Source organism: Lagopus muta, chromosome 1 (assembly GCF_023343835.1).
Source record: "Lagopus muta isolate bLagMut1 chromosome 1, bLagMut1 primary, whole genome shotgun sequence".
In the NCBI taxonomy this organism is placed as follows: domain Eukaryota; kingdom Metazoa; phylum Chordata; class Aves; order Galliformes; family Phasianidae; genus Lagopus; species Lagopus muta.
The window spans coordinates 44,458,893-44,486,614 of NC_064433.1; the positions used below are offsets into that span (position 1 = coordinate 44,458,893).

Here is a 27,722-nt window from a genome sequence, read left to right on the forward strand (position 1 = left end):
GAAGAGAATGTTTACATACAGACGGGCATTCAGATGAGTTCTTCTGCCAGTGGCTGCTGGAATGCAGACAAGTAGGCTTTAAAGAGCAGCAAATCAAAGAAACACTAACAAAATGATTCCCTTTTTTGCTAATTGTTAACAGATTGTCAGCAAACTCGAGCGAGAACGGGGGTTTGAAGATGTCCAGAAACAGCTCCAGCAAGTGAAAGCCTTATTTGATGAAAAGAAGAAATGCAAATGGGTTTGAGCAAAGCACTGCCTCACAGCATCACTGCGGGGAACTTGAAATAAGTGCTGCTGCTCCCCAGGCAGTTCTGAATGACTCTGTACAGGGCTCGAGCCACTTGAACACTGCTTCACTCTGACCATTCCATACCCCAGTTTGGGAACAAAGGGTGCACAGGGCTGGATATTGGACATGCCAGTGTGATGGTGCAGCTCAGGCTGGCACTGGCAGCCCAGAGGTTTTAGGTACTTGAACCCAGGTACTGCCAGCTACTGCCTCTGTAAGCTTCCCACAGACTGAAAAGCAGCTTGTAGGATCTGCACGCTGCAAGCTCGGAGTTGCCCATGTGAACCTTTACGTTGCTTTGCTCTGTTTGGAAAAGAGAAAGCTGATGATGGTTTGCCACACCCTTCCCACAGCCGCAGACAGGCTGTGGGGTCAGCACGCTGGCCAGCTGCAGGCTCCTTCCTTCCAGGCAAATGTAGGCTGGCTCCTGTTGCAATGAAAAGCAGCACCCAGTGACACTTGGGAGAAGCTTGCTTTGCAAGGGGGTGGGGCTGAGCTTTGAAGTGCAAATGCCACATGGCAGGAGTTTAGAAATGGCTTTGCAGGGGGAGCCAACCACAGATCAGGGCTTCGGAGAAAGGACCTGCTCTGGCATCAGTCTGTGTTTACATTTCTGCCTCTCCATCCTTAGACAAGCTGTGAAGCCCCTGTGAGCAGCTTCCGAGGTGTAACCTCTGCGGCCACACAGAACAGGCAGCTGTGATGGCTGAGCTCAGAGAACAGCCCCTCTCTGCCAGCTCTGTCAGCCTCACCACCTGTGTGCAGGTGGCTCACAAACCCAATGCCAGCATCTCATTGTATTTTTCCAGGTTGTCTAAACAAAGGTTTTGTCAAAAGAAGGTTAGTTAGGGCTTGGGCAGCCTGCCCTCATCCTGCTGGGGAGGTTTTTGAGGCGTGGATGTTTTCAAAGACCTGGGAGGAAGAAGCATTGCATTTGTGGCTGACACCCAATGGAAGAGCTGTGGTGCCTCTCTGCTGCCACACAGCTGCACTTCCATGTGAGCTGCAAGGTTTGGTCACCGCGGGCTCTGCTTTGATTGCTATAATGGCACATACTAAGGCTTCAGCCAGCACCCAATTTTCAGGCAGGGCTTTGATCAGCAGCATCTCCTCTACAAGGTGGGATAAGGCCCAAAAAGCATTGCCTCGAGGCTCCTGAGGGCCCCACCACCGGGCAGCCACGTGCTGTCCTCTGCCTTGGTACAACCGGCTCACACTTAGAGCAGGCAGCATCCTCTGGGTCTTGGGATGAGGCAGAGATGTGGCACATGGCTCCCAGGCAGCTAAGCACTCCAAACAGGCGTTCCCGTGCAGCACTGCCTTGGTGATGCCCAGAGGTCACAGCACACCAGCAGAGCGGAGCTGGCCAGGCTGGCTGTGCATGGCCAGCCAGCAGCAGGGGGGGCAAACAGCCATACCTGGGCTCCCATGGGAAGAACAAAACAAAACAAAACACGTTGCCTACTGGTCTGTCCCCTCCCTGCCGTACGATTGCACAAATTGTTCCTCTTGCAGATCAGAGAGGGGAGCCGCCTGTCCGTACTGTGATGGCTTTGTTTTAATTCAAGTCTTATACTTGCTATTAAGTTTACACTTTATACTTGATGGAATGTATGGCTTTGTTCAGGAAGCTGCACTACAATGTTGCAGTGCTTTCAGCAGTTCTCTCTTCTGCCAGGCGAGGTGAGTTTCATTTTAATGGAAAAGAGCCGAACCAATCTAACCTGTCTTGCCCTCTGTCCTAAAGGAGTGCACTGTGGCTCGAGTAGCACATAAACGCAGATCAGCTGTACTTAAGGGCTGTGATTTTTAATGTTCTTAACCTGACCTTTTTAAGCAGCGTCAAACTAATCAATGATAAAGCACAGTAACTACCACTGAAGGACAGGCATCAGCAGTTTGCTCACTGCACTCAGGCAGACGTCTCACGAGTTGAGCTCCATTTCGGTTGATGGCTGGAAGTGCATGAGAAGGAAACGCGCTCGTTTTGTTCAACAGTGACCTTCTGTACAGGCAGAAGCACAACTCACAGCTTCTGCTTGGAAAGCTGTAAAATAGAATCTGTTTGCGTGGGTCTGATCCTGTGAACCTCACTCTGTGTGTTTATATGATGAGAAAACTGAAACCAGTCCTATTCTGTATTTGTACTACTGCTTGTTTGCTGCAATAGCGTTAATGATTTCTAGAGATTAAGTATGTGTTGAAGCAGGCCCTGTAGCTTTGCCTACGGCCTGGAATAGGATTCTTGCCTTGTATCGGAGCCTCCTAACCAGCTTCACTCTGTTGTAGCCCATTTAAAGTCATGCTGGGACTTTGTAAACCATGAAGTGGATCTCACAAAGTGACGTGAAGTATAATGAAGTGATTGTAGCTCTTGTGGTAGGTTTGGGACCTCACAAAACATTGGCACAACTCCCACCCTCACAGTCTGCTGTTACTCGGACAAAACAAGGTATGACTAAAGCTGCCTTCTGGCAACCCAACAACTGTAGTCGCGTTCTCTAAAATGAAAGCAAACCTCTCTTGAACTGATTTCCACATGTTTACAGGCAAACAGCTATTGCAAACAGCTTATTTTCTAACACTAGCTTACAGAGCATTATTTTGCAGTCATTTAAAGTCAAATGCTACTAATGTGTAAAGTAATTCCTGTTGTACAGAAGTTAACCTGTTGTTTAAAATGAATGGTTTGAAAAAAGTGCAAACGACAAATACATGTTGGTGTTTGTATGGGTTTATCTCAAATAAAGTGCATTTGAAGGCTGGTTAGATTACTTTGTGTATTTTAAAATGGTTAAGAGAGCAAACAGTTTTGCAGTGGTGCCCGGGCCAGGAGGGGAGTGCAAGATGCAGTACAATCAGCTTCCATTGCTTCCAGCAGTTACAGGTGCCATGCACTGCTTTCCTTGGAGAGCACTTAGGAAACCATAATACAGCACTTATGTTTACCTATGGCACAGAAAGGAAAACATGCTGGAGAGCAAAGCTGAATGCATGACAATGCCAGCCACCATCTGCAGCTCGTTCCTCAGCTGACTGTTCCTACAGTTCCAACAATATGCAGTCAAGTATTAAACACTTTTCACTAATGAATTTACACTGCAGTATCCTGAAAAAAACAAAACAGTAAGAAAAAGCCAGCCCACACCTCCAAGTTTTCACTATCAAGTCATCAAAAATTAATTGAATCTCCCCAGGTGTTAAGTTGATAACCAAGGAAAACAACTTAAACCTTAAATAAATAAATTTATTGTAGCTGACAAAACAACCTACAGTGGCAACAAATACAAACTAACGTTTTCATCACCTGAAGGCAATTTGTTACACTTCATCTCTACAACAGTATTTTTTTAGAAACTGATTGTTGCTTCTTGATGTTACAAAACCAAGAGGCACATGGACAAGAGCAAAGTCAGGAGCACCCATTTCACCCCATCTGTCTGCATGGGAATTTCGGAGCACCACTCCAGGCGTGGATTCCAGCAGCTGGAGTACTATCAAAAATGTAGTTTATTGCATGTCTTGACTTCCAAATATTTGTATAGCATTTCTATAAAGATATTTTCAAAATGCTGTTACAATGCTTTCATTTAGATACCATCCCGTTTGCTAGCGGATGGCAGTCTATCAAAACACAAAACTACACAGGATGTATTTCCCACACCTCCGCACACACAGTCGTGCTTTGGAGGATATTAAGAGCACGTAGCCAGGAGAAGCTACTGCAAACAGCACCTACAGTTTGCACACCTTATGCAGAGTCCTCACTCTGCACGGCAGCTCCCTCTGCTCCCCTGTTGGACGCCAGCTCCCTGCGTGTTCCTGCTGTGAGCCGCTCCCCAGCTGGCCCAAGCTCCTGCAGCTGCTTTCTCTGCCTGGTTTCGAGATCTTCCAGCCGCTTGCGAAGCAGGGAGAGCTCTCTCTGATGCTGTTCTTCCTTGAAATTAATAGAAGTGGCTCTATTATATTTTGCACGCCTCCAAGGGACCAAAACAAGCAGTCGTTTCATTTTTTAAAGTAATGATTTTGAAACAAAAACTGTGATGTTTGAAATGTTATTCATTACATTCCAGCCTCCAGCACCCCCCACTTCTAGCAGGTCTCGCTCTGACACTCATGGCAAGCAGCAGTAGCAAGAAATGGGAGCGCAGCACTGCTGCTCTGAGATGAAGACGAACAGCAGCTGTGGCCTCACCTCAGGGACAGCAATCAGCAGTGCTGGCTGGGCCACCTCAGAGAGATTATCGCCCCCAGAAGCACTCTGGGGTACACAGAATGCTTTTAAGCCCACAAGAAACAGTGAGTGGCAATCCTGTTTTGTAATTACGGAGTCACGATGTGAGAAAAAACACTATGACATTTCATGTCCAGAAGGAGCCATTTAAAGCCTCAAAATAAGCACAGAGGGCAGAGAACTGGGTTAGAACTGCATTTGTTACATTCTGTAATCTGCCCTTTGTCTTTCAAGAACTCCTTCCCATTATCACAGAATCACAGGTTGAAAAGAATGGCCTGGGTTGAAATGGACCACAAAGATCATCCAGTTTCAACCCCCTGCTCTGTGCAGGGTCGCCAACCAGCAGACCAGGCTGCCCAGAGCCACATCCAGCCTGGCCTTGAATGCCTCCAGGGATGGGGCATCCACAGCCTCCTTGGGCAACCTGTTCCAGTGTGTCACCACCCTCTGTGTGAAAAACTTCCTCCTCATATCTAACCTAAACCTCCCTTGTCTCAGTTTAAGACCATTCCCCCTTGTGCTATCACTATCCACCCTTGTAAACAGCCATTCTCCTTCCTGTTAATATGCCATTACAAGGAAAGGAACACAACTAAAGGGATTCCTCCCACTTTTTAAAGATCTTGTGCTCCTCCCTTCGTTACCGCTGAGGCCCCAAGCCCTTCTGTTGCATTAGTGCCACGTGCTGTGACACAGTACCTGAAGGAGGAGGAAGGACACGTCGGGCCCAGGAGGCGGGACAGATGCTGATGTTACACTGACTGGGTTCAGGGATGGGATGCCAGGATTCAAAATCAAACTGCGGAATTCGTTGTGTCTGCGCTGCAAGTCCTTCAGTCTCCTCTGGAGACGTGTGTGTTCTTCATAGGAAACATTCTGCCTATGAAATAACATTTCTTAGCACTCTAAATGCTTACGATCCCGACACGGCAGCACACCTCTCTGTGGGTACTTTGCTGCTTACTGTCCTTGGGCAAGAACACTACCATTAGCAAACATGAAGACATGAGTTGACCACCCGTGTGTATTTCTCTGCCTGAATGGCTAGCAGTGCCAGCACACAGTAACCTACAGCAGGATTAGATTTTACACGGAATAAACTAAGCTGCTAATAGCATTCACAGTGGTGAGCCACAGGTGCACCATTCAATTCATTATTTGAACCAAGCCGTCTGTACTGCACAGTGAAGAGAAAAAGCAGCTGGTCCTTCCAAGAGGGCGTTAGGCCTGTTTCCTTTGTCATTCTGAAGTCAGTTTTCTTTCCTGTCTTCCATCTCCACATACTGTGCTTTCAACTCCAGCACTGCTTCACTCACATCTTTTTTTTTTTGTAAAAAGAATTTGTTCTTTTGAAGGGATTCCTGCAACCACATCTATACAGTTTCCAGATAGTTTTCCTCTATCTCTCCACCACCAACACAGCCATCAGAAATGGACTCCACTCACAGAATTCCCATATGAACAACCATTAGACTGTACTGCAGTTACCACACTAACTAGCATGCATCTTCAAAAGCAATTCATGTTTCTGAATCACATTTGGGCCATGTATCATTTTTTCAAGCTAGGAAAAAGCATTTATTTATTACCTATTTAACACCTGGTTTTCTTTTTCTAGTTCTTCTATCTTGGCTTCCAAAAGTTGCAGTTTCTCTTGCATCCTCCTTTGTTTATTATCATTGAGAGTCTTTCTCTGCCAAAGAGACATTTCAAATAGAGCAAAGTAACACTTTGATAGATCAGATCCTGTGGAATCAAATCCGTCCTGCACGCGGCTTAATGCTCTGACAGATCTCATCTCACTGGTGACAGGACGATGGGAAATGGCCTCAAGTTGCACCAGGGTAAGTTTAGGTTGGATATCAGGAAAACCTTCTTTACAGAAAGGGTTGTTAAGCACTGGAATGGGCTCCCAGGGAGCTGGTTGAGTCACCATCCCTGGAGGTGTTTAAAACCCATTTGGATGTGGTGCTCAGGGACAGGATTTAGCAGCGAGTTTTTAGTTAGGGTAGGATGGTTAGATCGTGGTTGGACTCAATGACCTTTAAGGTCTTTTCCAACCTGAGTGAGTGATTCTAATAACCAAGCAGTCCACCTCTTAAAAGCACAGAAATACACACAGAAAGAAACCCTCACCAAATCATAGATGGCGTTAAAACAAAGTTGTCAGCTGTAACATTCTTGTGCACATCGCTTCAACACATTTCTCTGCTAAGAACTGGATGTACTTTGTCGTTACATACAGCAGATTGCAAATCAACTCTTAATATTAAAACAATTCTGGTCTAGAAATCTGAACTTTTCATAAATAGGATCATTTACAAAAGAATAGCCAACGTACCTTTTTTTGGGCAACTGCAGCTCGACACAGCTTGTTCTTCACCTCGTTGTATTTCTCTTCCTTCTCTGTGACGCGCTGAGTAAGCAGATGCTTCTCCTCCAGCCACTCCATGCGCCTGTATTCTAAAGCCCTTCAAAAGGACAGGTTAAAAGGGTAAGGAGTTACACAGATGAAGCAGTTTTTTGGCTTAATGCCTTAAGGCTCTTAAAATAAACACTTCTTTTCGCAGCTCCCGTCTTTATAGATTTGAAACTTCTGACTTCAATGTGACTGTGCTCAAGACTCACCGTATTTGAACCCATGCATCAACGTAACCTTAGACATTTTACATCTTCGAAGGAAATGTTGAAGACTAAATCCAGCAACTGTGCAGAGGACATCTCTAAATTCCAATCAAATCATCACACTGGAACACAACATGAAACAACTGTGCCAAGCACCAGCTGTCAGAAGGGCTGATGACTGCTCTCTGTGCTCGAGAGGTGAGGCACAGCAGTGGGTTGCTGCCATTTGTGCCACACAAATCCTTTGTAATAGAGAAGTTCAGACTTGACTATTCTGTGCTCCCAAGCAGAACAAACACCAGCATGACAAGAAGCTCCCGCAGATACGCTTCCTAGACAGCATCCCAGCTGCATGCACACCACAGCCAACATCTATTCTTTGTTCAGAACTTTGCATGGTTGGAACATGTTAAAATTAGGCTGTGATCTCTAGCAGTGGACTGGGAAAGGAGGAAGTTTCTCTGCTGGATTTTTTGTTGCAGCTATCTCAAAGCAGAGAAGAACCAACTGCCTATTAACTACTTTGTGACAAAAAAAGTCAAATGGTGACATTCAGTCCAGCAGTTTTTAAGAAATACAGATCGGCATCAATGCATTTAGACTTGGGCTGATGCAGTTTCCCTAATGGGAGCCTTGATGATTCTTCATAAAGCTCTCCTCAAACACCCTTTCCCTTCCCCACAGTGTTAACATCACTCAAATCAGAACCAGGATCCTGGCCTACCTGAAATCCTTCACTGCTCTTTTAGTTGATAGCAAAAAAATTACTACCACCCCCAGAACCAAAGAGAAACGCACTGCTTAACAGCACAACTTCAGCTGAGACACTGGTTAAAAGCCTCACAACATTTTTATTCAATTTCTCAAGGAAATTCCACTAATGTTGTTCCTGAAATGTTTAACAAGTGCCTCCTCCAGCTCATCTCTCATCTCTGTCAGTTTATCAGGCTCATGGTTTGCCTTTGGCTCTTTTTCTCATTTCACTTTTTCATTTCCAAGCTTAAGCCAGACAAAGCTAAATTCTTTGCCTACTCTTGCTGTTTGCCCAAATAGCATTAGTTTAACTTATCTGAAACTGGTTATCTCAGCCTCTCTTATCTTTTGGTCCTTTTTTTTTGCTTCTCTTCAAGCTACATTGCTTTGGTGCTGCTTAACTTTTGGAGTTCAAGCTCAAAAGAATTATTGAACTGAGGAAAGAAGTCACATCAGCCACACAGGAAAAAAAAGGGAAACATCCCAAGACTCCTGTGGTAAGAGAAGGACAGACAGGGAGGACTTGCAGGTAAGGCTGCAAAGCTTCTTAGTTTCTGCAGTAACAGTCTTGGTGCATCTCCTATTATCTATAGGCTTATAAAATTATCTTGGCCTCGTATCAGCTAAAAGGATGTGGTGGAAGAAGTAAGAAGTACACACACATGGGCTGGGTCCCCAAAAATCTTATCAAAGCACAGCAGTACAGTCACTTGTTTTACTTTCGTGCTTCCACACTCTCTAACACTCAAACACTGTGAAATTCTGGATCCTCTCTACATGCAAGTTTTATGTTCAATAGAAATAGAACCTCATCTCATAAAATCAGTGCATTTCATTAGTCAACAATTAACTGTAACAGGTATGGATGGAATCAAACCCCTACTTCTGAAGTTATCAGGAGCAAAGTTTTTATATACACAGCATAACAGCAGGTATGGCTTTTTTTTTTTGTCAGCACAATTGTCCAGTCTTTCCTGCTGACATTTAATCATAGAATCATTTGAGTCGGGAGGGACCTTTAAAGGTCATCTGTTCCAACTCCCCTGCAGTGAGCAGGGACACCACAGCTACATCAGGTTAATTTCAGACATTTTCAGCAACTACATCCCATACTGAACAATCCATGTGAAAGCAATACAAGCAGTGTGAAAACAAAAAGTACAACCAAAAGAGAACAAAATTTACTTCTCTGTTTCCAGTTGGGCTTTTTCTGCCTGAGTTCTTGCATTTTGACATTCTTGTCTCAATCTTTCTACTGTTTCCTTCAACTTCTGATTATATTCCAGCAAATCATTTTCTGACCGAGAAAGTGAAGCCACTTGGAGTTGCATGTCTTGAATTTGCTATTAAAAAAAAAAAAAAAAAAAGAAATATATATGCAAATATCTACATTAATTTGGAGGTACTGCACATGTCAACATTCCTTTATCATAAACCTTTCTTATTTGTTCCCTTTCTCCTTACTCAACAGCTTATCTAGCAGTTTTACAGTAAACTACTACTAGACAAGAAAGAACTTTTCTATTGCTGTTGAAATATGAAAGGGAAGTAGAGGAAGGAATCCAGTCTGAGTCCCCTGTAACTCAGGGAATCTGACATTAGGCCTTAGAGCTGAACAGAACCAGAGCATCACAGCACACCAATGAGCTGAGCTTTGGAGCTACTCACTCTTCTCTCTCCATTACAGCCCTCAGAGGCTGCACAAGCCAGTTCACAAAAGCAAGTAGAGTCTGAAAAGTCCAATCCCTGCAGTCAGCACAGAAAAAGGATGCTTATTCCCCTTTTCCTCTCCCTAATTACATGCTCAGATATCCCAATTTCTACAGGAAAAAAAATATTAACTTCAGGTGCACAGCCATATTTGTATCTACCAAGGAATAGTACGGCTGAGCAGCAGTCATAAGAATTAGGTTTCATTCGCATTACTGCCATTAATTCATCTTGCAATAGAAATATATCTTTTTACTCCAGTTTATTCGTTTATGAAACATCTGTTAAGCACTTGAAGAACCTCAGATGAGAGATGCAGTGTAAATGCAGAGCATTACCTAGAAACAGTTTATAGTTTCCATGGAAACTGAATCTCCAGTTAAATAGTGCATAACCATATTCAATATAGCAGCCTATAAACATTCCATTTTGAAATCACTGATACCTACAGAATGCACGAGCCAGAAAGCTGTAAGCCATTTATGAAGGTCCAGGAAAGCAGGGCTGATTCCTGAACACTTGATTTACAGAGCTGTTAAATGCATTTTGTCCCTCGGAAAAAAAAAAATCCTTCCAAATCCAATCTGATCTTCAGACACTGGTCATGGTAACTGCAGGAAAGGCTGTGTTTCTCTATGAAACGTTACCAAAACCCTTACCTGTTTTAGATCATCTCTCTCACGTTTCTTTTCTTCGAGCTCCTCTGTCTGAATAGCTTGCTGTTGAATTTTTAATCTGAAATTGTTTAAGATACTCTTATTTTTATCTCATTAAAATATAGATGGTGGCAAAGTACAAATCAGGCTGACAATAGAACACGTTGCATACATATTTAGCAGTCGTACCAATTAACTACAAAATGCCTAACAATCCATTTTTATTGATGACTACATACGTTGGTTTGCTTGCTTTTGAAGTAAGAATTTTGCTGGTTTTCTCGTACTCACCTTCATACAAATACTACAGCAAACCAACTTTGCTGAGAGTTATAATAAGGAACTCACAGACATCATATTATTGTCCCAGTTTGCCAGTTGCTGGCACGATGCCACTGTGCAAAGAAAAATGGTTTCTTATAACACTGCCATTTGCAAGTGGCCAACAGGGTCCAAATTCCAGCACAGATAATGAAACTTCTTCAACATGTTCATTAAAGTGTTCATTTAAGGTTGGGATGAACAACATTCACTCTTGATAAACAGCACATTTTTTTCTCCTCCCATCTTTTTACACGCTGCACAAGAAGATCCTTTCTTTAGTTTCACATAATCAACATACATGCCCATAAATAGTAAACCTGTCTAATGACTTGTGAGAAGAAATTAGGGGGGGGAAAAAAAAAAAAAGAGACATTTGCTTTAAGGCTAGGAAAGGCACTACCGCAGGCACTGAAGTTCCCTTTTGCTAGATTCCTCTGCCAGCTGCACCACACGTAGCTTCTCTTCATACTGATCCTTTTCAGTTTGTCTCCAAGCATCCTGTTCCAACTTCACCTTCTCCACATGAGCTAATCTGCTCTCGAGTTCTAACCTGAAACATGATTCAGTATTTACAGGCAAACCGCGACACAGCGCTACCACATTGCTACTAAAAATGGCATTTAAGAAGTGACTCCAAACACCTCCCAGGACTTTTAGAAACTGAGCACTAAATCAACACATACTTTTCATCCTGTAAGGCTGCAATTTTTCCAAAAACTTCCTCTTTGGCAGCTTGCACTTTACGAACCAACTCTTGATCCTTTTCTACTAAAAGCACTTTATGACGCTCAACAGCTTCCTTAAGAACTTCTTTGTCTGACAGCAATCCTGCATTATACATGAAAAAAAATGTTAAAATGTCATTATTGATGTCATCCTGATGAAATTCATTATTAGAATTACTTTATCAATAGCAAAAGGGGAGCTAAAAAATCTGAGTTCACAGGATGGAATGTGAATGAATGAAAAAGTAGAACAAGAAAGACAGAAGAGATCATCATAGAATGGCCAGGGTTGGAAGTGACCTCAAGGATCACGAATCTCCAACCTCCCTGCCACATGCAGGGCCACCAACCTCCCCATTTCATACTAGACCAGGCTGCCCAGGGCCCCATCCAGCCTGGCCTTGAACACCTCCAGGGACGGGGCATCCACAACCTCTCTGGGCAGCCTGCTCCAGCACCTCACCATTCTCACAGTAAAGAACTTCCTCCTGATATTCAACTTAAATCTTCCCTCCCTCAACTTAAAACCATTTCCTCTTGTCCTGCCATTATCTACCCTTGTAAAGAGTTGACTCCCCTCCTGTTTGTAGGTGCCCTTTAGGTGCTGAAAGGCTGCAATGAGGTCACCCTGTAGCCTTCTTTTCTCCAGGCTGAACAAGCCCAGCTCCCTCAACCTGTCTTCATAGGGGAGGTGCCCCAGTCCCCTGATCATCTTTGTGGCTCTTCTCTGGACCCTCTCCAACAGCTCCCTGTCTTTCTTGTCCTGGGGGCTTCAGACCTGGACACAGTACTCCAGATGGGGCCTCATGAGGGCACAGTAGAGAGGGACAATCACCTCCCTGTCCCTGCTGACCCAAGACAGCAACAGTCAAGATAGAAACCACCATTCTAGATGAATGTTATGGCAAACCCATGAAGGCAGTCCAGTAAAAGCTGGGTGGTGATTTACATCATCAGCAACTAGTCTTAGTGGCTGTGCCTGTGGCTTTACAATACAGGAGGCTACTTCACATTGCCAACAAGTTCAGCTGTTACCTGGTTGCTTAGACCATTGCCTGTTTTGTTCACAGAACAAGCTAGAAATTCTATTTTGTTCCACAAAAATGCTTAACCCATTTTGGTTTTTTTCCCCTTCAATTCCATGGATACAGAATTGGAAAACAAATAAAACTCTGAAGTCTTCTGGTACATTAAGGTTTCAAACAAATTGCAAATAGCTGTACAGTTTGGCAGTAAATAAAAAGGCAAAACCCTAGGAAGCACATGATTTGAAACAGATTATGTTCAACTTGCATCACAAACCAATTAATTTACACGAGTGCAGGTTGCCCTGTAACAGCCCTTCATAACCTAGGAGATCAAGTGGTAGGGTACAGTTATTTCAGACACTGAAATGAGTTTTCTGATCTGTATCACTTAGACTAGAAGCAGAAGGTGAAGATTGCTGGGGAACATTTGGAGGAAAATAATTGAAGAGCTCTAAGTGGAAGTTATCAAAGAAACCACTAGAAATTAATTTCACTAGAAATTTATTGTGTATTTTACCATCCATTTCACTTTGAATCTTGTTTCTCTCTCTTTCTACTTCATTCTTAGTTCTTGCTGCCTCCAGTTTGACATTTGTCACTTCTAATTTGTGTGACTGTTTAAGTTCTTCTACCTATGAATTAGAAAAATAACAAATCCACTGAAAATAAATACATAGTATTCACAGCTTTACTGTTTTTCAGGCAATACTTTGCTAACAAGAAAATCTGTCAAATAATGACAATTAGGCTTATTTTAAATATATCTTCATGAATATCTTTTTTTTTTTTTTATCCACAGCTTTCCTGAAAGTCATACCACAATATCCAGATTTGTAGATAATAGTTAATGGTGACTTTATGGGTATTGTAACACTCAATCTAATGACACGTTTTATTACTTCGAATCAGACATTGAAAATTCATGAATGTGTTGTGATTCATCTTGAAACACAAAGTTTCAGTGTTCCCTAATGAAGACAAAGTGCCCAAATACCCCATCGGTTCCAGGAACCAAGCTGTCTGACAACAGACATGGATTTCATCTTTAACCAGACAGTTACTACAAGCTATAGTGTAGCAAATACTCTAAGATTTAGCAAAAACACGCAGGATTACCTGTAAAAACTCAGCAAATACCATGCATTTTGCAAGCAAGCTTCCAAACACTCGAGCAGTTCTGAAAAGATTGCTTATTTGAACTGTTGTGGTGGGACACTGATCCAATATTGCATACGACCCCAGTGCCTCACTAAGCATTAGCATGCCAGCTTGCACATACCTCACTTCTGACTAAAAATCCCTCAGAGTCGAGCTAAAATTAAGCTCAGTGTAACCTCCCTAGAGTAAAACAAAACAGTGATATGCAAAACCAGGGTACCCAATGCTTCCCCGAAGTCATTTCAATGTGAAGATCACTTATCCCTTTCATCACCCCTTGACCTCCTGCAGTGCTACTCTACTATCAAAATCCAGGCCTTCATAGATGTCAAATGCATTTTAAGTCAAATGCTTCTCTGCAGCTGTGACATGCACATCAAACAGCCTCTTAAAAGTAGGAGTCTTAAGAATATCAAATCAAAGACAATTACTGCTTGCACAGAAACTTTTTTATAGTTTAGGCATTTGTACACAGTAATTACATGGTCAATGAGAATTAAATACCTAGAGGAAAGCACTCATATCAAAAATCCATTCACAGTGACAAATGTAATTACAACCTGCTAGCACAAGCAAGTGGCAAAAGGTTAAGAATGACACAGTTGCTTATTAAGTAACGACGTCAGTGGGTTTGGTTGCTTCAATATGAAGCTGAGAACATTTTAGGGTAATTTGCAAGGTAAGGTGGCTTTTCTAAGGCACGAGATTCAGAAGTTCATCTTTGTTCAGGAATAAGTTTGAGTGAGTGTAGAAGTGCTGGGGTGTCAGCATATGACGTCATTTTTTGCCTTCATCCCTTCAGCTGAACACCTTCATTTTCTCCAACTTCTCAAGGCTATTGATTAAAAAATGTTTCATATAAGTTTCTTCCTCCAATTCATCATTCCTGTTGGACAAGTATGACACGTATAAAGAGGTTTAAAACTGTGATATATCCTATTCATATTGTAAGTAAGAGCTTCTTTCGGATTAAGGATCAAAACTCAACACTTCACAGTCATAAATGTGTACTGTAAAGTTTGTCTTGGATGAAATCTGAGATTGCTAAAGAGCAATTATGGAAGAAATTGAAGATTTTTTTTCCTGTGTTGTGTCCCTTTTTGAGGCATATGCCCATATGAACCATCATGCCCATACAAAGAACGTGTCAGCGTTGCTTTGGAGAGTATAGTCAGAAACACTGGATAGCTTTAGGTCAACAGAGTGCTTAAGATAATTCAAGTAGAAGCACAAGACCAAAATTACTGGCTTTACAGTTAGTTCAGAGATAACTAAATCCTTTTCAAACGAGCAAGAAAACAGGATGGAGATCATTACCAATAACTGACAAATGTGCTCAAAACTATCAGCCAATGTTTTCTCCAGCAAGGGAAGAATAAGGAACAATAGTATTTATTAACTAGGTACTTATTTCCTTAGGACAAGTGTGAGGGCTCAGATTTACAAGTAACAATTCTGCAGTATTTGAGGTTAAAAAAAAAAATAGATTCCTAGTGCTTCAGTTTTGCTTCCTTATGCAATTCTCTACGCTGGTATTTGGATAAAGATCTGTATGTAAGTCAAGTGCTTGAGGAGGAGCCGCAGCCAGATGAACCTGGTGTCCATGCTGATCTAATTATTGGGAAACACTGAATAGTGGCACCGAGTTTCTCAATAAGCACTTGCAGATTTTCCCTATCCTGGAAGCCGTTTGTTGGTGGGTTTTTTTTTTTCCCCAGCTAAGGATCTTTCTAAAAAATTCTCAAAATCCCTAAGATACGGCGCCAACCCAGCATGTAAGACACTCAAACACGTTGTTAGACAATGAACTACTTAAACTGATGGAATGCAATGCTGTACAGAAGCATTTCTGTACAAGCTATGCTGGCGTGAGTCCAAGAGTGATGCTATAGTAACACTACTGTCTTGTTTCACATGCAACCTAAATCTCAGCAGGTGATTCCAATGCAGATAACTCAAGAAAGAAAAAAAAAAAAAACAACAAAATGATGTGATGTCCCATGGCACTTCACAGAGTTCATGAGAAAAGAAAGCTTTTTGCCATTAGGATAAGCTGGCTATCCTCATGAGTACTAAAAACATGAAGATGCCTCTTTGTGCACGGTTACATTTACATAAAAAGATCTCTAAAATGAAAAAAAAAAAAAGTGCATAACATCAATTTTGGAGATATTGAGATACTTTTAGGGATGAAGTTTTTCCTGTTAAGTCACACACTCTTATCTTCTATCTGATATTGGGAAGAAAACCCAAGCCTACTCTAAGTCACAGAAGAAAATGTGACCTTATTCTTAATGTAAAAGATAAACAGAAAAACTTATACATCATATGAACAACTGTTTCAGACATCATAAAAGCACTTACTTTAGCAGCCAAGGAATTGACTTCTTGTTCAGATTTATGGAGTTTGCTAGTTAAAAGAAAGTTCTGCTCACGACACATCTGCAGTTCTTCCTCAATCCGACTAATGTGTTGTTCAGCTGACTTCTTTTCTGCCTTGAATAAAAGAGGCATCTGTGAGACTTTTGGAGCAGGGCTGTCTCTTGCTATTCACCTGTATGGTTCAAGTGATCTCCAAATATTACTGACCTTTCATACAACAACTATCTGCAAAAATACATCAACGTTGGTTAACAATACGTTCCCATACAGCAAGGGTCTCATATTTTACTCAGAAACAACACCTATCTTGATTAACACTGCCTGCACAGAATCACACACTTCAAAAGGCAGAGATAATCTGACTCAGTTAGAAGGCAGCACCTATTGCTACCAGCTCTAAATACAGCTCAGCTCTAAATACTGGAATCACCAGTATGAGTATTATAGCCTCAAGACGTGGGATTGATTGAAGTATCAAAAAAGAAATTAAACCCAAGTTTTCACCTTATTTTTTCTAATTGCATATTTCCAGCAGGATTTTTTTTTTTTTTAAATAAGTTTTCTAATTTAAGAATATTATGATCCTCTTTAAAATGGGATCAGAGCACTCAGCAGAGATCCACAGCACTTTGTAACAAAGTTATATAACAGTTAAAAAAGTGAAAAGGAAAGGAAACCATATATCCACATCTTCTCACTGGCTACGTGAGAAGCCTACATGCAAAGACTCACTGGCTAGGCAGATAGCAAGAACTGAAGACAAGGAATGAAGAGGAACACTAAAACAGGCCAGAAATAAAAGCAGTTCTTAAAAGAGTGAACAAAAGCCAATAACCATACAGTCATGGTAATGCATTGAAGAGCAAAGATACAAAGATAGAAAGGACAAAAAAAAAAAGTTATTCAAAAGAATGACAATGTACCCGTAGCAGATTAACACATGACTGTCAGTTTCTAACTGCAACTCAGTGACAACTGCTTGACTGTGAAGGTGGCATCACTCACAAGGACACAAGACAACAAATAAAAGAGGAGACTTACCTCTAGAGACCTTGCCAGACTCTGCAGCTCAGCTAACTGCCGTACTTGCACCCTTTGGACACTTTCTGCTTGTACACCACAGTTGTCTCTTTCTGCTCTTAGTTCAGCTACTTCTGCTTCTAAGCCTTTTAATTTCTGACACAGTTGTGCTTTTTCTCTGGAGAGGACCTCCACACGTTTACTGTCCCTCGTGGGATCAACGCTAACCAGCTGATTATGGAGCTCTTCTTTATCTTTCTCCAGCCTCGCAATCTAATGGTTGTTAATTGGAAAAATATAAGCCTTCACACTGACAAGGTGTCACACAGCAATAAGTACAGTGGTTGACAGTTCAGGAAAGTCCAACAGCATGCATTTAAGTTAATATGAAATTACATTAACATTTATATTAGAACAATTCACAGACACAGCAGTCAATGCCTTTTTGTGATTCAGTTTTCACCAATAAGGCTCATGCTCAGATGTTCCTAAACTGCCTAGCAATAAGTGGAAGTAAATCAGCAGCTACAGGAGAGGAGGAAGTTGGGGACCACATAAAGCACTGCATACAGGAGTCCTTGGAATGAATCTTTGACAAACAGTGGCAATCAGAAAAGGTTCCCGAAGACTGGAAAGAGGCAGATGGCAAAGCCATGATTAGGGGGGCAAACCAGTCAAGAAGGAAGATCCAGGTAACTGCAGAATGGTCAGCCTCACATCTGTCTCTGGGAAGGTTACAAAGCAAACCCTCTCAGAAGTTTATCCACGCATCTGGAAATGACAAGATGATGGAATGCAGAGCTTATCAAAGGAAAACATGCTCGACTTACTTCCTTCTAGGAAGAGATGCCTGGCACTGCAGACTAAGAAAGCACACTAGGTCTCACCAAATTGGTGAGATACAGGCTGAACAAGTATATGAAGAAGTAGGTGGAAGAGCTACCGCTGCACAGAAAGGAATCTGGGTAGCCAACAGCTAGAGTACGAGTCGGCAGACAAGTGTAGTATTTAGTCAGAGTGGCCTTGCAGCAAAGACAACCAACTGTAACTGGTGATCTGGCAAAAAGACAGCCAGCAGATCCAGGGAAATGACTCTCTTCCTCCTTCCAGCTCTTGTAGGACCACAGCTGGCATACTGTGCCTGGTGCTTGAATATTGACATTGAATAAATCCGGTGGTAGGACACCAAGAATGCTGGGAGCATGACATGAAGACGGGGTGAGAGAACTGGGCCTGTTCAGCTTGGATAAGAAAGGCTCTGGAATAACTACTGTTTGCTACAGTGATCCTCCAAGAAGAGATAGAGAAGATGGATCTAGAACCTTCTCAGAGGTGTGTGGTGATAGGAAGAGAGCCAACAAATACAAGATGGAATATGAAAAATTTCAAGTAGACGATAGGAAGAAATGTTCACCATGAAGGTGGTTGAATATTGGAATACTTTGCCCAGAAAGGCTGTGAGTCTCCATCCTCACAGATGTTCAAGACTCAACTGAGCCTGGTGCTGAGCAACCCAATCTCATTACACCTTATTATTTAAGCAGGGGGTTAGGCTAAACTAGAAGGAGGTCTCTTCCAACCTACCATATGATTCTATAATTCTGTAACCACATTATAGCTCAAGCACACAGTAACTGAAGACAGTCAAGGTGACTTGGCCAGTCAGAAAACAAAGCAAGCTTCCAAGGCAGTACAAATAGATACAAACTCATCTTGAGACTGTAAGAAACGTATACACATAGATTCCAAAATAAGCTACATGGACTAAATGTATTGTGAAGACAGGGGCAAAAGAATCAGAAAGTAAGCTGACAGAGCTTTCCCCATATTTGAAGGCACAATATTCCAAACCCTGCTCGGCAGCAGCACTGTTAGAAGTTCCATCAGTGATTTCTACAGAGCAAAGCCAAAATCTGCAGCGGCTGCCATTGAAATCCCTTTCATGAGAAAATTCAAGTCTTACTGCATGACATGCCTGAGGAAGCACTAAGGAATTAGGATGTTTTTGTAGCCCCCTTGCAATAAATAATGTGGGAGGTTAAAAAGGTTCAAAATATGAGAAAAAAACTAGACTACACTTTGCCCTGGGCTCAAGGTAATTCCATTCTCTTTAGGAGCACTAATTAGTTGCAGCATTAGCACAAACTCAACAAGCCCAGAAGACAGGCAGGCTGTAAAGCAGCATGTGCAGTTAGCTCTGGGAAGGACAAATGTTCTGTTTTTAATGCTTTTCATTTCTGAATTTGGACTGATTTTGAAAGCAATGATTGCCTTTGATTTATGCCTCATGTTTGGACTAATGCGTCCAAATCTGGCATCTCCTGATACGCTCCCAGACAAATACTTAAATGAATATGCTAATGACATGTACAACACTCATTTACGCTGCTGCATGTATTTAAGAGATGAATAAGATGCCAATTTATTTAGCTACACTTTTGAAAGTCCAGTTCTGATACAAACAAACTGTGGATTGCTTATTCAGGAGTTGGCACAACTGAAATCAAGTTACCAAAGCTATGAGTATCCTGTCAGTATCATTCTTACCACTACTGTCATAATCCAACCTAGTTTCAAGACACCTGCCCTTGCCTGGTAGCAACAATATCTTCTGAACTTTTTTCATTAGTTACTGCATTTACCACATAATTTAAATTATTTTTTTTTTTACCAGTTGCTCACATAAATTATTAATTTCAGGTTAGCATAGCATCTCATCTCCTATCAGGAACGTGATTTCCAAAAAGCATGTAAGCAGAGCTACTAGTTGACATTCATCAGAAGGCAAGTCTACTGTTGTGGTAGCACATACGATACTGCAACACATGGCTGAATAAGCCTACAGAGACAGCCTGAGGCTAAGCCATGAAAGTGTTTTGAGAATTATGAGAGCAGAAACAAATACTACATTATGAAATTATGTCAATCTGACAACCCACCAAAGCACCAACACTCACAGCATTCACACAGCTTTATCAGATACAGTTTAAGCTAAAGTAATATCACGTACCTCTGCCTCATATTTTATTTTCTCCTCCTCTAAAACATGTTCATGTTCTTCTTTTTGATGCTCAAATTCCGACTTCAGGAAAGTATGCTCATACCGAAGTTTGTTATACTCTGTTCTGTATTTTTCCATTTCCTAAATCAGACAAATGAAACATTTGGTATGAAGTTGGCAGTTTTACCTCCAGCTTCAAACGTCCATGCAACGCTTCAGTCGTTTCATAAGGGCTTTTGTGTAGGAACAGATCCCTCCTTATCCTAGGGCTTCAGCCTTCACCACCTGGGGCAGCAGTACTGAACAATACCAGGCAAAGCAAAGTTGCACACACTGACTGCCCTTCAGTTTCGGTTTCCTAAGGTTTTTAGGAGCAGTTACAAATGGGTAGCCACCACTCTAAAAGAAACAAGATTAAATACTTGCTACTTACATTTTCTAGTTTCCGATAACGTTCTGTCATTGGAGATTCCAATTCCTGTTGTATTTGTGCTCTTAGCAGCTCTAATTTTTGAGGAGTTAGCACCTTCAGACAGAAAGGTATTCGTATTCGTTTATGTACATCGTGACAGCCCAAATATCCATAAATAAAGTATTTTAAGTAAGGCTCCAGTATTTTAAGTTAAGTTCTAAAGTGTTCTAAGTTCTGCTTAATTTTCTATGTTTTTCTAAGGAATTTTTCAAACAGTAGTTACAGAAGCAAAGAAATATAATATTAATGAACTAAAAATATTCTGGGAAGATAACAGATTTTAAATGTCAGCATTCACTAGAAGAAGCAGTACAAATGTCAGTCAGTGTCTGGGGATCCTCTGTTGGATGCTGTATTTGTTTCCTAGGAACTGCCTCACATTGGTTTAAGGAAACAAGTAACTATAGAAAATGTCATGCAACTGGACTTAAATGTTTTTGGTGTTGTTTGTTTGCTTTCATGATTAGGAAAGTCGCCGTTGAGAAGAGAAACGAGTATCTACTCTGGTAATCCCCAGGGCAGATGATTGTCCTCATATCAGGACACACAAGGACAGAGACTGAGGCTCAGACTGAGGGTCTCACTATTAATGTAGTACATGATAAAAGAATTTGGAAGATTTTGTTAAAAAAACAAAACAACAACCTCATGCCACAGTCACTCTAAGGAAGAAATATATTCAGATTGACTATGTTTCAAGATACCTGCAATAGATCCAAGCCAAGTATATGCATGTTACAAACAGAACTAAAACATGGCCCTGTTACAGGATTCAAGTCCATATTAAGCACTGCCAGTAAATTATCTCACCTGCATCTTCAGTTTTTCCAACTCCTGTGTTTTACCCAGCAACTCCTCTCTGTATTCTGCAAGAAGCAGCTGGAATTTGTCATGTACAGCCTGCTTTTCAACCAGCAACCGCTTCAGTTCATCTTGGGATTTTGTATACTCTTCCTGTAATCTGTGAGAGAAAACAAGTTTCTTTCATAGCTACCCTCCAAATTAAAGCTCATCTTCAGAAACAAAAATTAAAATATCAAGATTGAATTAAGCTTTTAATATCCTTTTCCTGTAATATATTGAAAACTTATTTCACACCTATAATGCCTTAAGGAATTTTGAATTTTCTGCAGTAACCAATACTCAAAAATGTCCTTAAGTAGAGAAATAGCCAACACACACAAAACCCCTTCCACCCAGCACGGAGCTCCGTCTTTTAACATTTCAAATGAAGAAACCTACTTAAATTCATGTACCTTAAATGCTCTGCCTTTATAGTTTGATAATTTGCTTTATGGTGTTCACAGCGCATTTTTTCATCAATCAGAAGTTTTTGCAGCTCTTGGGAATTGGCCGCATCACCATTTCCAACCACGGGAGGAAGGAGGCTGCCCAAAGTATCCATTTTGTGATGCCCGTTCACGATGGCTACTGAGAGGACAAAGTAAAAAATTAACTTATAACAAAGGTACACCAACATGCACTTTTTTGGCTGCCATCCCAGAAGGCAGGGTGACCTGGCAAAATAGAAGCAGATGCAATTAGCAATCAAGGACACTCTGCTCAAAGGCTTCACATGCCATTTTTGCTTTCAATACAGAAGAATCCTGGCTCTGCTCTAACTCATATCAGAAATCTCCTGCTGAAAAGGCAGCTCTTCCCTGCTCGTACTCTCTCAGGGACAAATAATTAAGTTAGGAGGAGATTATTTGAGTCAGTACAAAACAAGCACAAGCATCTTGCCAGTGCCAGACCATATAAAATGCTTTTTTTATTTATTCTGTATGCTGAGAATCCAAGCGTGGAGTTCATTTTGTCCTGCTAACTTTGGTTCAAGGAGAGGACACAGACATCAGACACAAACAGCTTTTGCTTATCATAGTCACAGTCTTTCTCACTACCTAACTACATCATGCTGCTCAGCACACCAGCACATCAGCTGGAAGAACAGGGACGACCCCCACTGCTGAGGTCCAACCAAGTCCTTTCTGGAAAAGAGGGATGATTTCATGGCCGTCCACCTTCCAGGCTACCCAAAGTTCAGCTCCAACATGTATCACCAACACGTGTCACTTCCTCATTTTTGAATTCATGTGGTGGGTTTTTGTGAACTTTCCAGCGAGAGTTTTGCTAAATATGACAATCTCAGGGGGATGTGAGAAAGCTGCAAATCACCAGATGCTGAGAAACGAGGAAGTATTATAATATACCTCCCCAATTCTTTTTGATATTGAGCAAGATATTGCCTTAGCCTGATCACTGCTGCAGCTTCTAGAGGATTTGGGGAGGGAGGTGAATTTTAGGAAGTTACAAGATTTAAAACAACTGCTCTGCCATTTTAGCTTTCAGCATAAGTGACTGGTGCCTTCGTGGCAGTGCGAACAAAACAACTTACTTCTCCAGCATCAGCAAGTTCCTCACCTTCTTCACATTTGGAGCTGGACACATCACGTTCTCCTGCATTCTAGTCCTCAGATCTTCCACAGCCCTACCTTAAATGCTCAGCATTTCATTCTAGAAAGCCCCAAACTACAAACTAGATGAAAATTATCTGCCAGATAGGAAAAGAAACATGCATTAGTGCTTAATTTCTTCCTCTGTCATTATATAGGAAAAGGTGACAGCAAAGTCTACCAGTGTTCCAGTACCAGCACACGATGACAACAGCAATTGCTTTCATTCTGCTCTGTCCAAATCTGCTGAGGATAAGGAGGAGGAAATTGGAATAAAGAATGTTCTCCTCAATGGCTGCCCTATATGCATACACCGCACGTTTCGTACATGAACAGAATAAATTCTGAAGAACCTTCTAATCAAACTAGGATCTGTTTTTCATTCCTGGCTTTTGTTGGTTGTTGAGAAACAAAGCACAGTAGCCATTTTCAGACTCAATATTGTGGCATTTGCTATTGTTCAAGCAGCAGCCACGTGGGAAAATCTGCCCAGAAACCCTAAGGACAATAAGCTACGTGAGAGGACAAAGAGAACTCCAGGCAGCATGCTCCTCAGAATTTCTAAGCATATCAACAAGGTTAATCGTGACCGCCATAAAAAAGCAAACAACAGTACTTCTCTTCATCTCAGATGTCTGGTTCCATAAGCTGCAGTACCAAATGTAAATGTGCAACTGTACACCAACCTGTAGAACTATGTGCACAGGGCTTGGGCCTGGACCCTACGGCTCACATGAACAAGAAGTGCTTCTGGAGTTGTATAACAGATACAAATTCAACATCACCACAAAACCCATTAAGTTTTCTGACTAAAAGAAAGAGAGAAATGGAAACGTGAGCCTTTGCTCTTTCAGTTCTAAGCCTTCACACGCACTCTCACAGCTTTCACTACTATCAGAAACTCCAAAGATTAGAAAGCAACACACATGCAGTTATGCATTCATCTGCCTAAAGGCTGCAAGTAGAACAAAAGAGGAAAGAAGAAAAGGGAAAAAACACAGCGCACAAAACCATTTCATACCCTCAAAAAACCCAAACTGGATGCTCTAAAGGCAACAAAGCTATTTTAGCTTGCAGGGACATCTAGTGGCAAACTTCGCGACTTGCAATCCGCAGCGATAGATTTCCCGAAGTCCCTTTCCCTGAAACCACTGACAGCAATTTGCAACATGTAAACATCCCGCTTTCTTACTTTTTTTTTTCTTTCAAAACAAAGTAGAATCATAGAATCACTCAGGTTGGAAAAGACCTTAAATATCATCGAGTCCAACCACACCTAACCATACTACCCTAACTAGGAACCCTCCACGAAATCACATCCCTGAGCACCACATCCAAACGGGTTTTAAACACATCCAGGGACGGTGACTCAACCACCTCCCCGGGAAGCCCATTCCAGTGCTTAACAACCCTTTCTGTAAAGTTTTCCCTGATCTCCAACCTAAACTTACCCTGGTGCAACTTGAGGTCAACCAATAATTACTGATAGGGCTGCTAATGCTTAACTACTGACATGAATCTCTTCTGTGCCAGTGGCACTATCTCAGCTATGTCGGCTGATGCTTAGACATAAACACCTTCAAATTTGCTCAAGACCACCCATGCTATTTTTGAAAAACACTTTCCAAGAATGCTAGTTAAAAATCCTGCCTCCCATGAAGACCTGTTTGAAAAGTAGAGAACCATGAAATACACTTTAAAGAAACTAAAACCCCAATGTATATAACATTATTTGTACATCCGTCAAATTTTACCCTGCTACAGAACTGTAAGCTTTTGTCAGCTGCCCAAATCCACACTAGAAAATCTTAACATCACATTGTGCAGGTACATACAGAAAAGTATTGGTGCAAAGTCCTGAAGCTTCAGTTATATTTTTGGTAGAAAATGAAGCTAAGTGAGCTTAAATGAGCTACATTTCCTAGAACCATCTTTGTTCTGCCTTTCTTCTCCAGTTATTATCTTCATACAGAAAGAAGGTCTTCATGCTTAATGACCTACTTCACCTCTCTACCCTTTAAATCCACACATCACGAAAGGACATCTTCCGTAAGATCTTTTGAGCTATATTACTTTAAATGCTGCATCGTTTTCTTTTTCGAGGTGTGTGTGGGGAGGTTCATTTTGTTCTGCGTTACCCTCCTGCTTTCTCCAGCCTCATTCCCAGATCTGACATCCATCAGACCCTTCGATTTAACTCGAGAAGCCAATAAGCTCTGACAAGCAGAAAACAGCCGTTTTGTTTGGTGAGGTCAACGAGTCACGTTAGCTCACGGCACAACCCAGCCAGCTGCAGAATCGGTGCGAGCAGGCAGCTGGTACTGGCTGGCATGAAGGAACAGAGAGCCAAATAAGGAGGCAGAAGGAGGGACAAGACTTTCTCTTTTCAGGCACAGAGAGCAGCTGCATCGCTAGTTTGGATGCTCATGCTATCACAGCCTTGGTTTCCAGATAAAGTTAGGTTACATTAGCCCTACCTGACATGCCTCTGCAGCGCAGCAGGGAACAGACTTCCCACCAACACCACAGGGAACGAAAATTAGCACAAAGCTGTACATTACTTGAGAAACACGGAAGTCTGGCACTCTTCTGCCCCTGAACTTCGGAGCCTAGGCAAGTTGCAGCCCCGCCAGCCCCACACAGGACACGAGACCGAGACAACATCTCTCTGAGACGCGTCGTCCGCTTCTCCCCGCTTTACAGACCCCTGCACGGGAATGACGCTCCCGGACGAACAGAGCAAGGCCTGGGAGGGCTGAGTGCACGCCGCACAGCGGAACGCCAAGCAGAAAACCCCCTCCAGCCCCTCAACAAACCCCCCACACCCAACCCGCCCGGCCGCCGCCGCCAGGAATTTAAAAATGGCGCCGCGCCCCGCCTCGCCTCACCTTGCCGCCCGCTCGCGCCGCCGCCCGCCGCGGCCCCGCAGGGTATCCTGGGAGCTCCGGGACGGGCCGCGGCGAGGAGGCGGGGCGGCGTTGCCGGGGGTAACGGGCTCACGCTGCCTCCCCGCTCCCGTTTGCGCCTGCGCCGTCGGCCCTGGCACCGCCTACACGCGGTGGAGGTGGCTGCGGGCGGGAACGGCCCCGTGGTGCCTGTACGGCCCTCCCTCCGGGGGACGGGCGGCAGCGCTGAGGCGGGCTGGGCTGGCGGGTTGGCAGCGGGTTGCCGGTACCGCGGCACTGCTGCCCGCTTCTGTGCTGCGAGGCGAATGAACGCCGTACTTCATTTAGCCGTGTCTAAAGGGGGTTACAGCCAGAAGGTGCCCGACAACGATAGCTGTTTTCTAGGCAACCAGCTGGTATCAGCACTGGGAAAGCTTGAGTCAAAGTAGAGATCTCCTCTAGGCGTTTGCCTGGCGGTACTGCTGGCAGCATGCGAATGGCATCGTCGTCTCCTGCAACAGCAGAGATACCTATAACTGAGCAGCTCATGGTAATCCAACAACCGATGTGTTGGACAGTTGAGTTGTACTTGGCTTGGTGTAAGCTGCCTGAAAAAATGCCACCTTTGGCCTTGCAAAACCGGAAGATGAAATCACTTTTAAATGCCATAGTGCTGTGATAAGAGTCTGTCCTTAAACAGAGCACTTTTTACTGTGAAGCTCGTTATGACCTGAATATAATTTTTAGCATGCAGTAGCACAGAGTATATGCTAGCACATAAGACCACAATAAATAGAAACTGTGAGGCAGCTTATGAAACCATTACTCAGTCAGATGTGTTGTACAGGACTGCTGACTGCTCAGGCATCTCTAGTGTTCTACCAGCATGTACATAGGCTGTATCTCGCTTATACAGCGCTGATTGTCTGCTTCCTTCCCTTCTACAGCTGTGACAGAAAGGGATGTTTTCCAGATTAGTGCCAAATTACTAAAATTGTACTCATCAGAGAAAAACTGCAGGTGGAATTTGTTGGTCTATGGGAGATTTCACATCTGTAGATGTAGATGAAGAGCATACTGTACTTGTATGTTACAGGCTTCAGATCTGACTGCACTTCCATTCCCATTCAATTGGCTCAGTTCTAGCCACACTAACTGAAAGAGACTTTTTCCTAATTTACATACATGTAGTAGATGGATGGGACTTCATGCGAACGATCATGCAAGCGCTCATGACTGCTTCAAATGTAAACTCCTCCTTTATCAAGCACCATCTCCAGGCAAGCATGATGATATAGTGCTTGCCCAGCCCTGGTGGAGGTGAATCCACCTCCACAGAATCACAGAATCACAAGGTTGGAAACGACCTGCAAGATCATCTAGTCCAACCACCCTCCCATTCCTATTAGTACCACAAGCTACTAACCCATATCTCGTAGCTCCTCATCCAGGCGCCTCTTGAACACTGCCAGGGACGGCAACTCCACCACCTCCGTTGGTAGGTCAACCTCCAAGGGCTCAGCGTCACCATCAGGTGGATCAACATCCATTGGCTCTGGTTCGCTGCTGCTCCTCTGAAGCAGAAACTTCTTCGGTGGAGGAGGATGGATCCACCTCCACAACGGCCTGCACTGGGTGGGAAGGGACTTTAAATTGTTCCTTGTGTCAGATAATTGCACAAGTTGGGTAGAGACTGGTGTTCTGTTGTCAGTCGCTACTTTGACAGTGGCTTGTTTATAGTGGTTGTATTTGTCAGGAGGTGGCTTGTGACCAAGCCATGGCAATGTGACCCTACGAATGTCCCATGAGAACCAAAACATGGCTGTGTTGGGCAAGGGGAGGCTATGGCCTGAGAGTTGCCCTAGGTGGCACTAATGGGATTCCACAGGGCTCTATTTTTGAACCAGTTCTCTTTAATGTTTTCATTGATTACTCCAATAAAGATCTGAAAGTTATATTAACTAAATTTGTAGATGATGCTAAACTGGGAGGAGTGTTGAC

General features: G+C 42.7%; 2 protein-coding genes across 6 annotated transcripts in view; one reads left to right on the forward strand and one right to left on the reverse strand.

The window, feature by feature from the left end:
* PLXNC1 (plexin C1) overlaps positions 1 to 3,056 on the forward strand; it is a 68,333-nt gene extending 65,277 nt beyond the window's left edge. Inside the window, exon 31 of the mRNA XM_048943787.1 lies at positions 143 to 3,056. Within this exon, the coding sequence (XP_048799744.1) occupies positions 143 to 247 (105 nt within the window). The 3' untranslated portion in view covers positions 248 to 3,056. The remainder of the gene's footprint in view (positions 1 to 142) is intronic.
* Positions 3,057 to 3,523: 467 nt separating this feature from the next.
* Positions 3,524 to 25,834, reverse strand: CEP83 (centrosomal protein 83). Of its 5 annotated transcripts, none has more exons than XM_048943889.1 (17): positions 25,725 to 25,834; positions 22,805 to 22,934; positions 21,640 to 21,814; positions 21,194 to 21,344; positions 20,345 to 20,437; positions 19,921 to 20,052; positions 16,932 to 17,183; positions 15,873 to 16,004; positions 12,868 to 12,982; positions 11,281 to 11,425; positions 10,998 to 11,147; positions 10,277 to 10,352; positions 9,093 to 9,250; positions 6,871 to 7,000; positions 6,119 to 6,222; positions 5,229 to 5,409; positions 3,524 to 4,229 (listed from the first exon to the last, which is right to left on the reverse strand). In XM_048943889.1, exons 3-17 carry the CDS (start codon positions 21,786 to 21,788, stop codon positions 4,044 to 4,046), a joined length of 2,154 nt encoding a protein of 717 aa, XP_048799846.1. In that variant the 5' UTR covers positions 21,789 to 21,814; positions 22,805 to 22,934; positions 25,725 to 25,834; the 3' UTR covers positions 3,524 to 4,043. The 5 variants fall into 5 exon arrangements, with proteins under 5 accessions (XP_048799846.1, XP_048799865.1, XP_048799875.1 ...); XM_048943908.1 differs by lacking the exon at positions 25,725 to 25,834 and adding an exon at positions 25,398 to 25,512; XM_048943918.1 differs by lacking the exon at positions 25,725 to 25,834 and adding an exon at positions 23,032 to 24,031.
* Between the last annotated feature and the right edge of the window lie 1,888 nt (positions 25,835 to 27,722).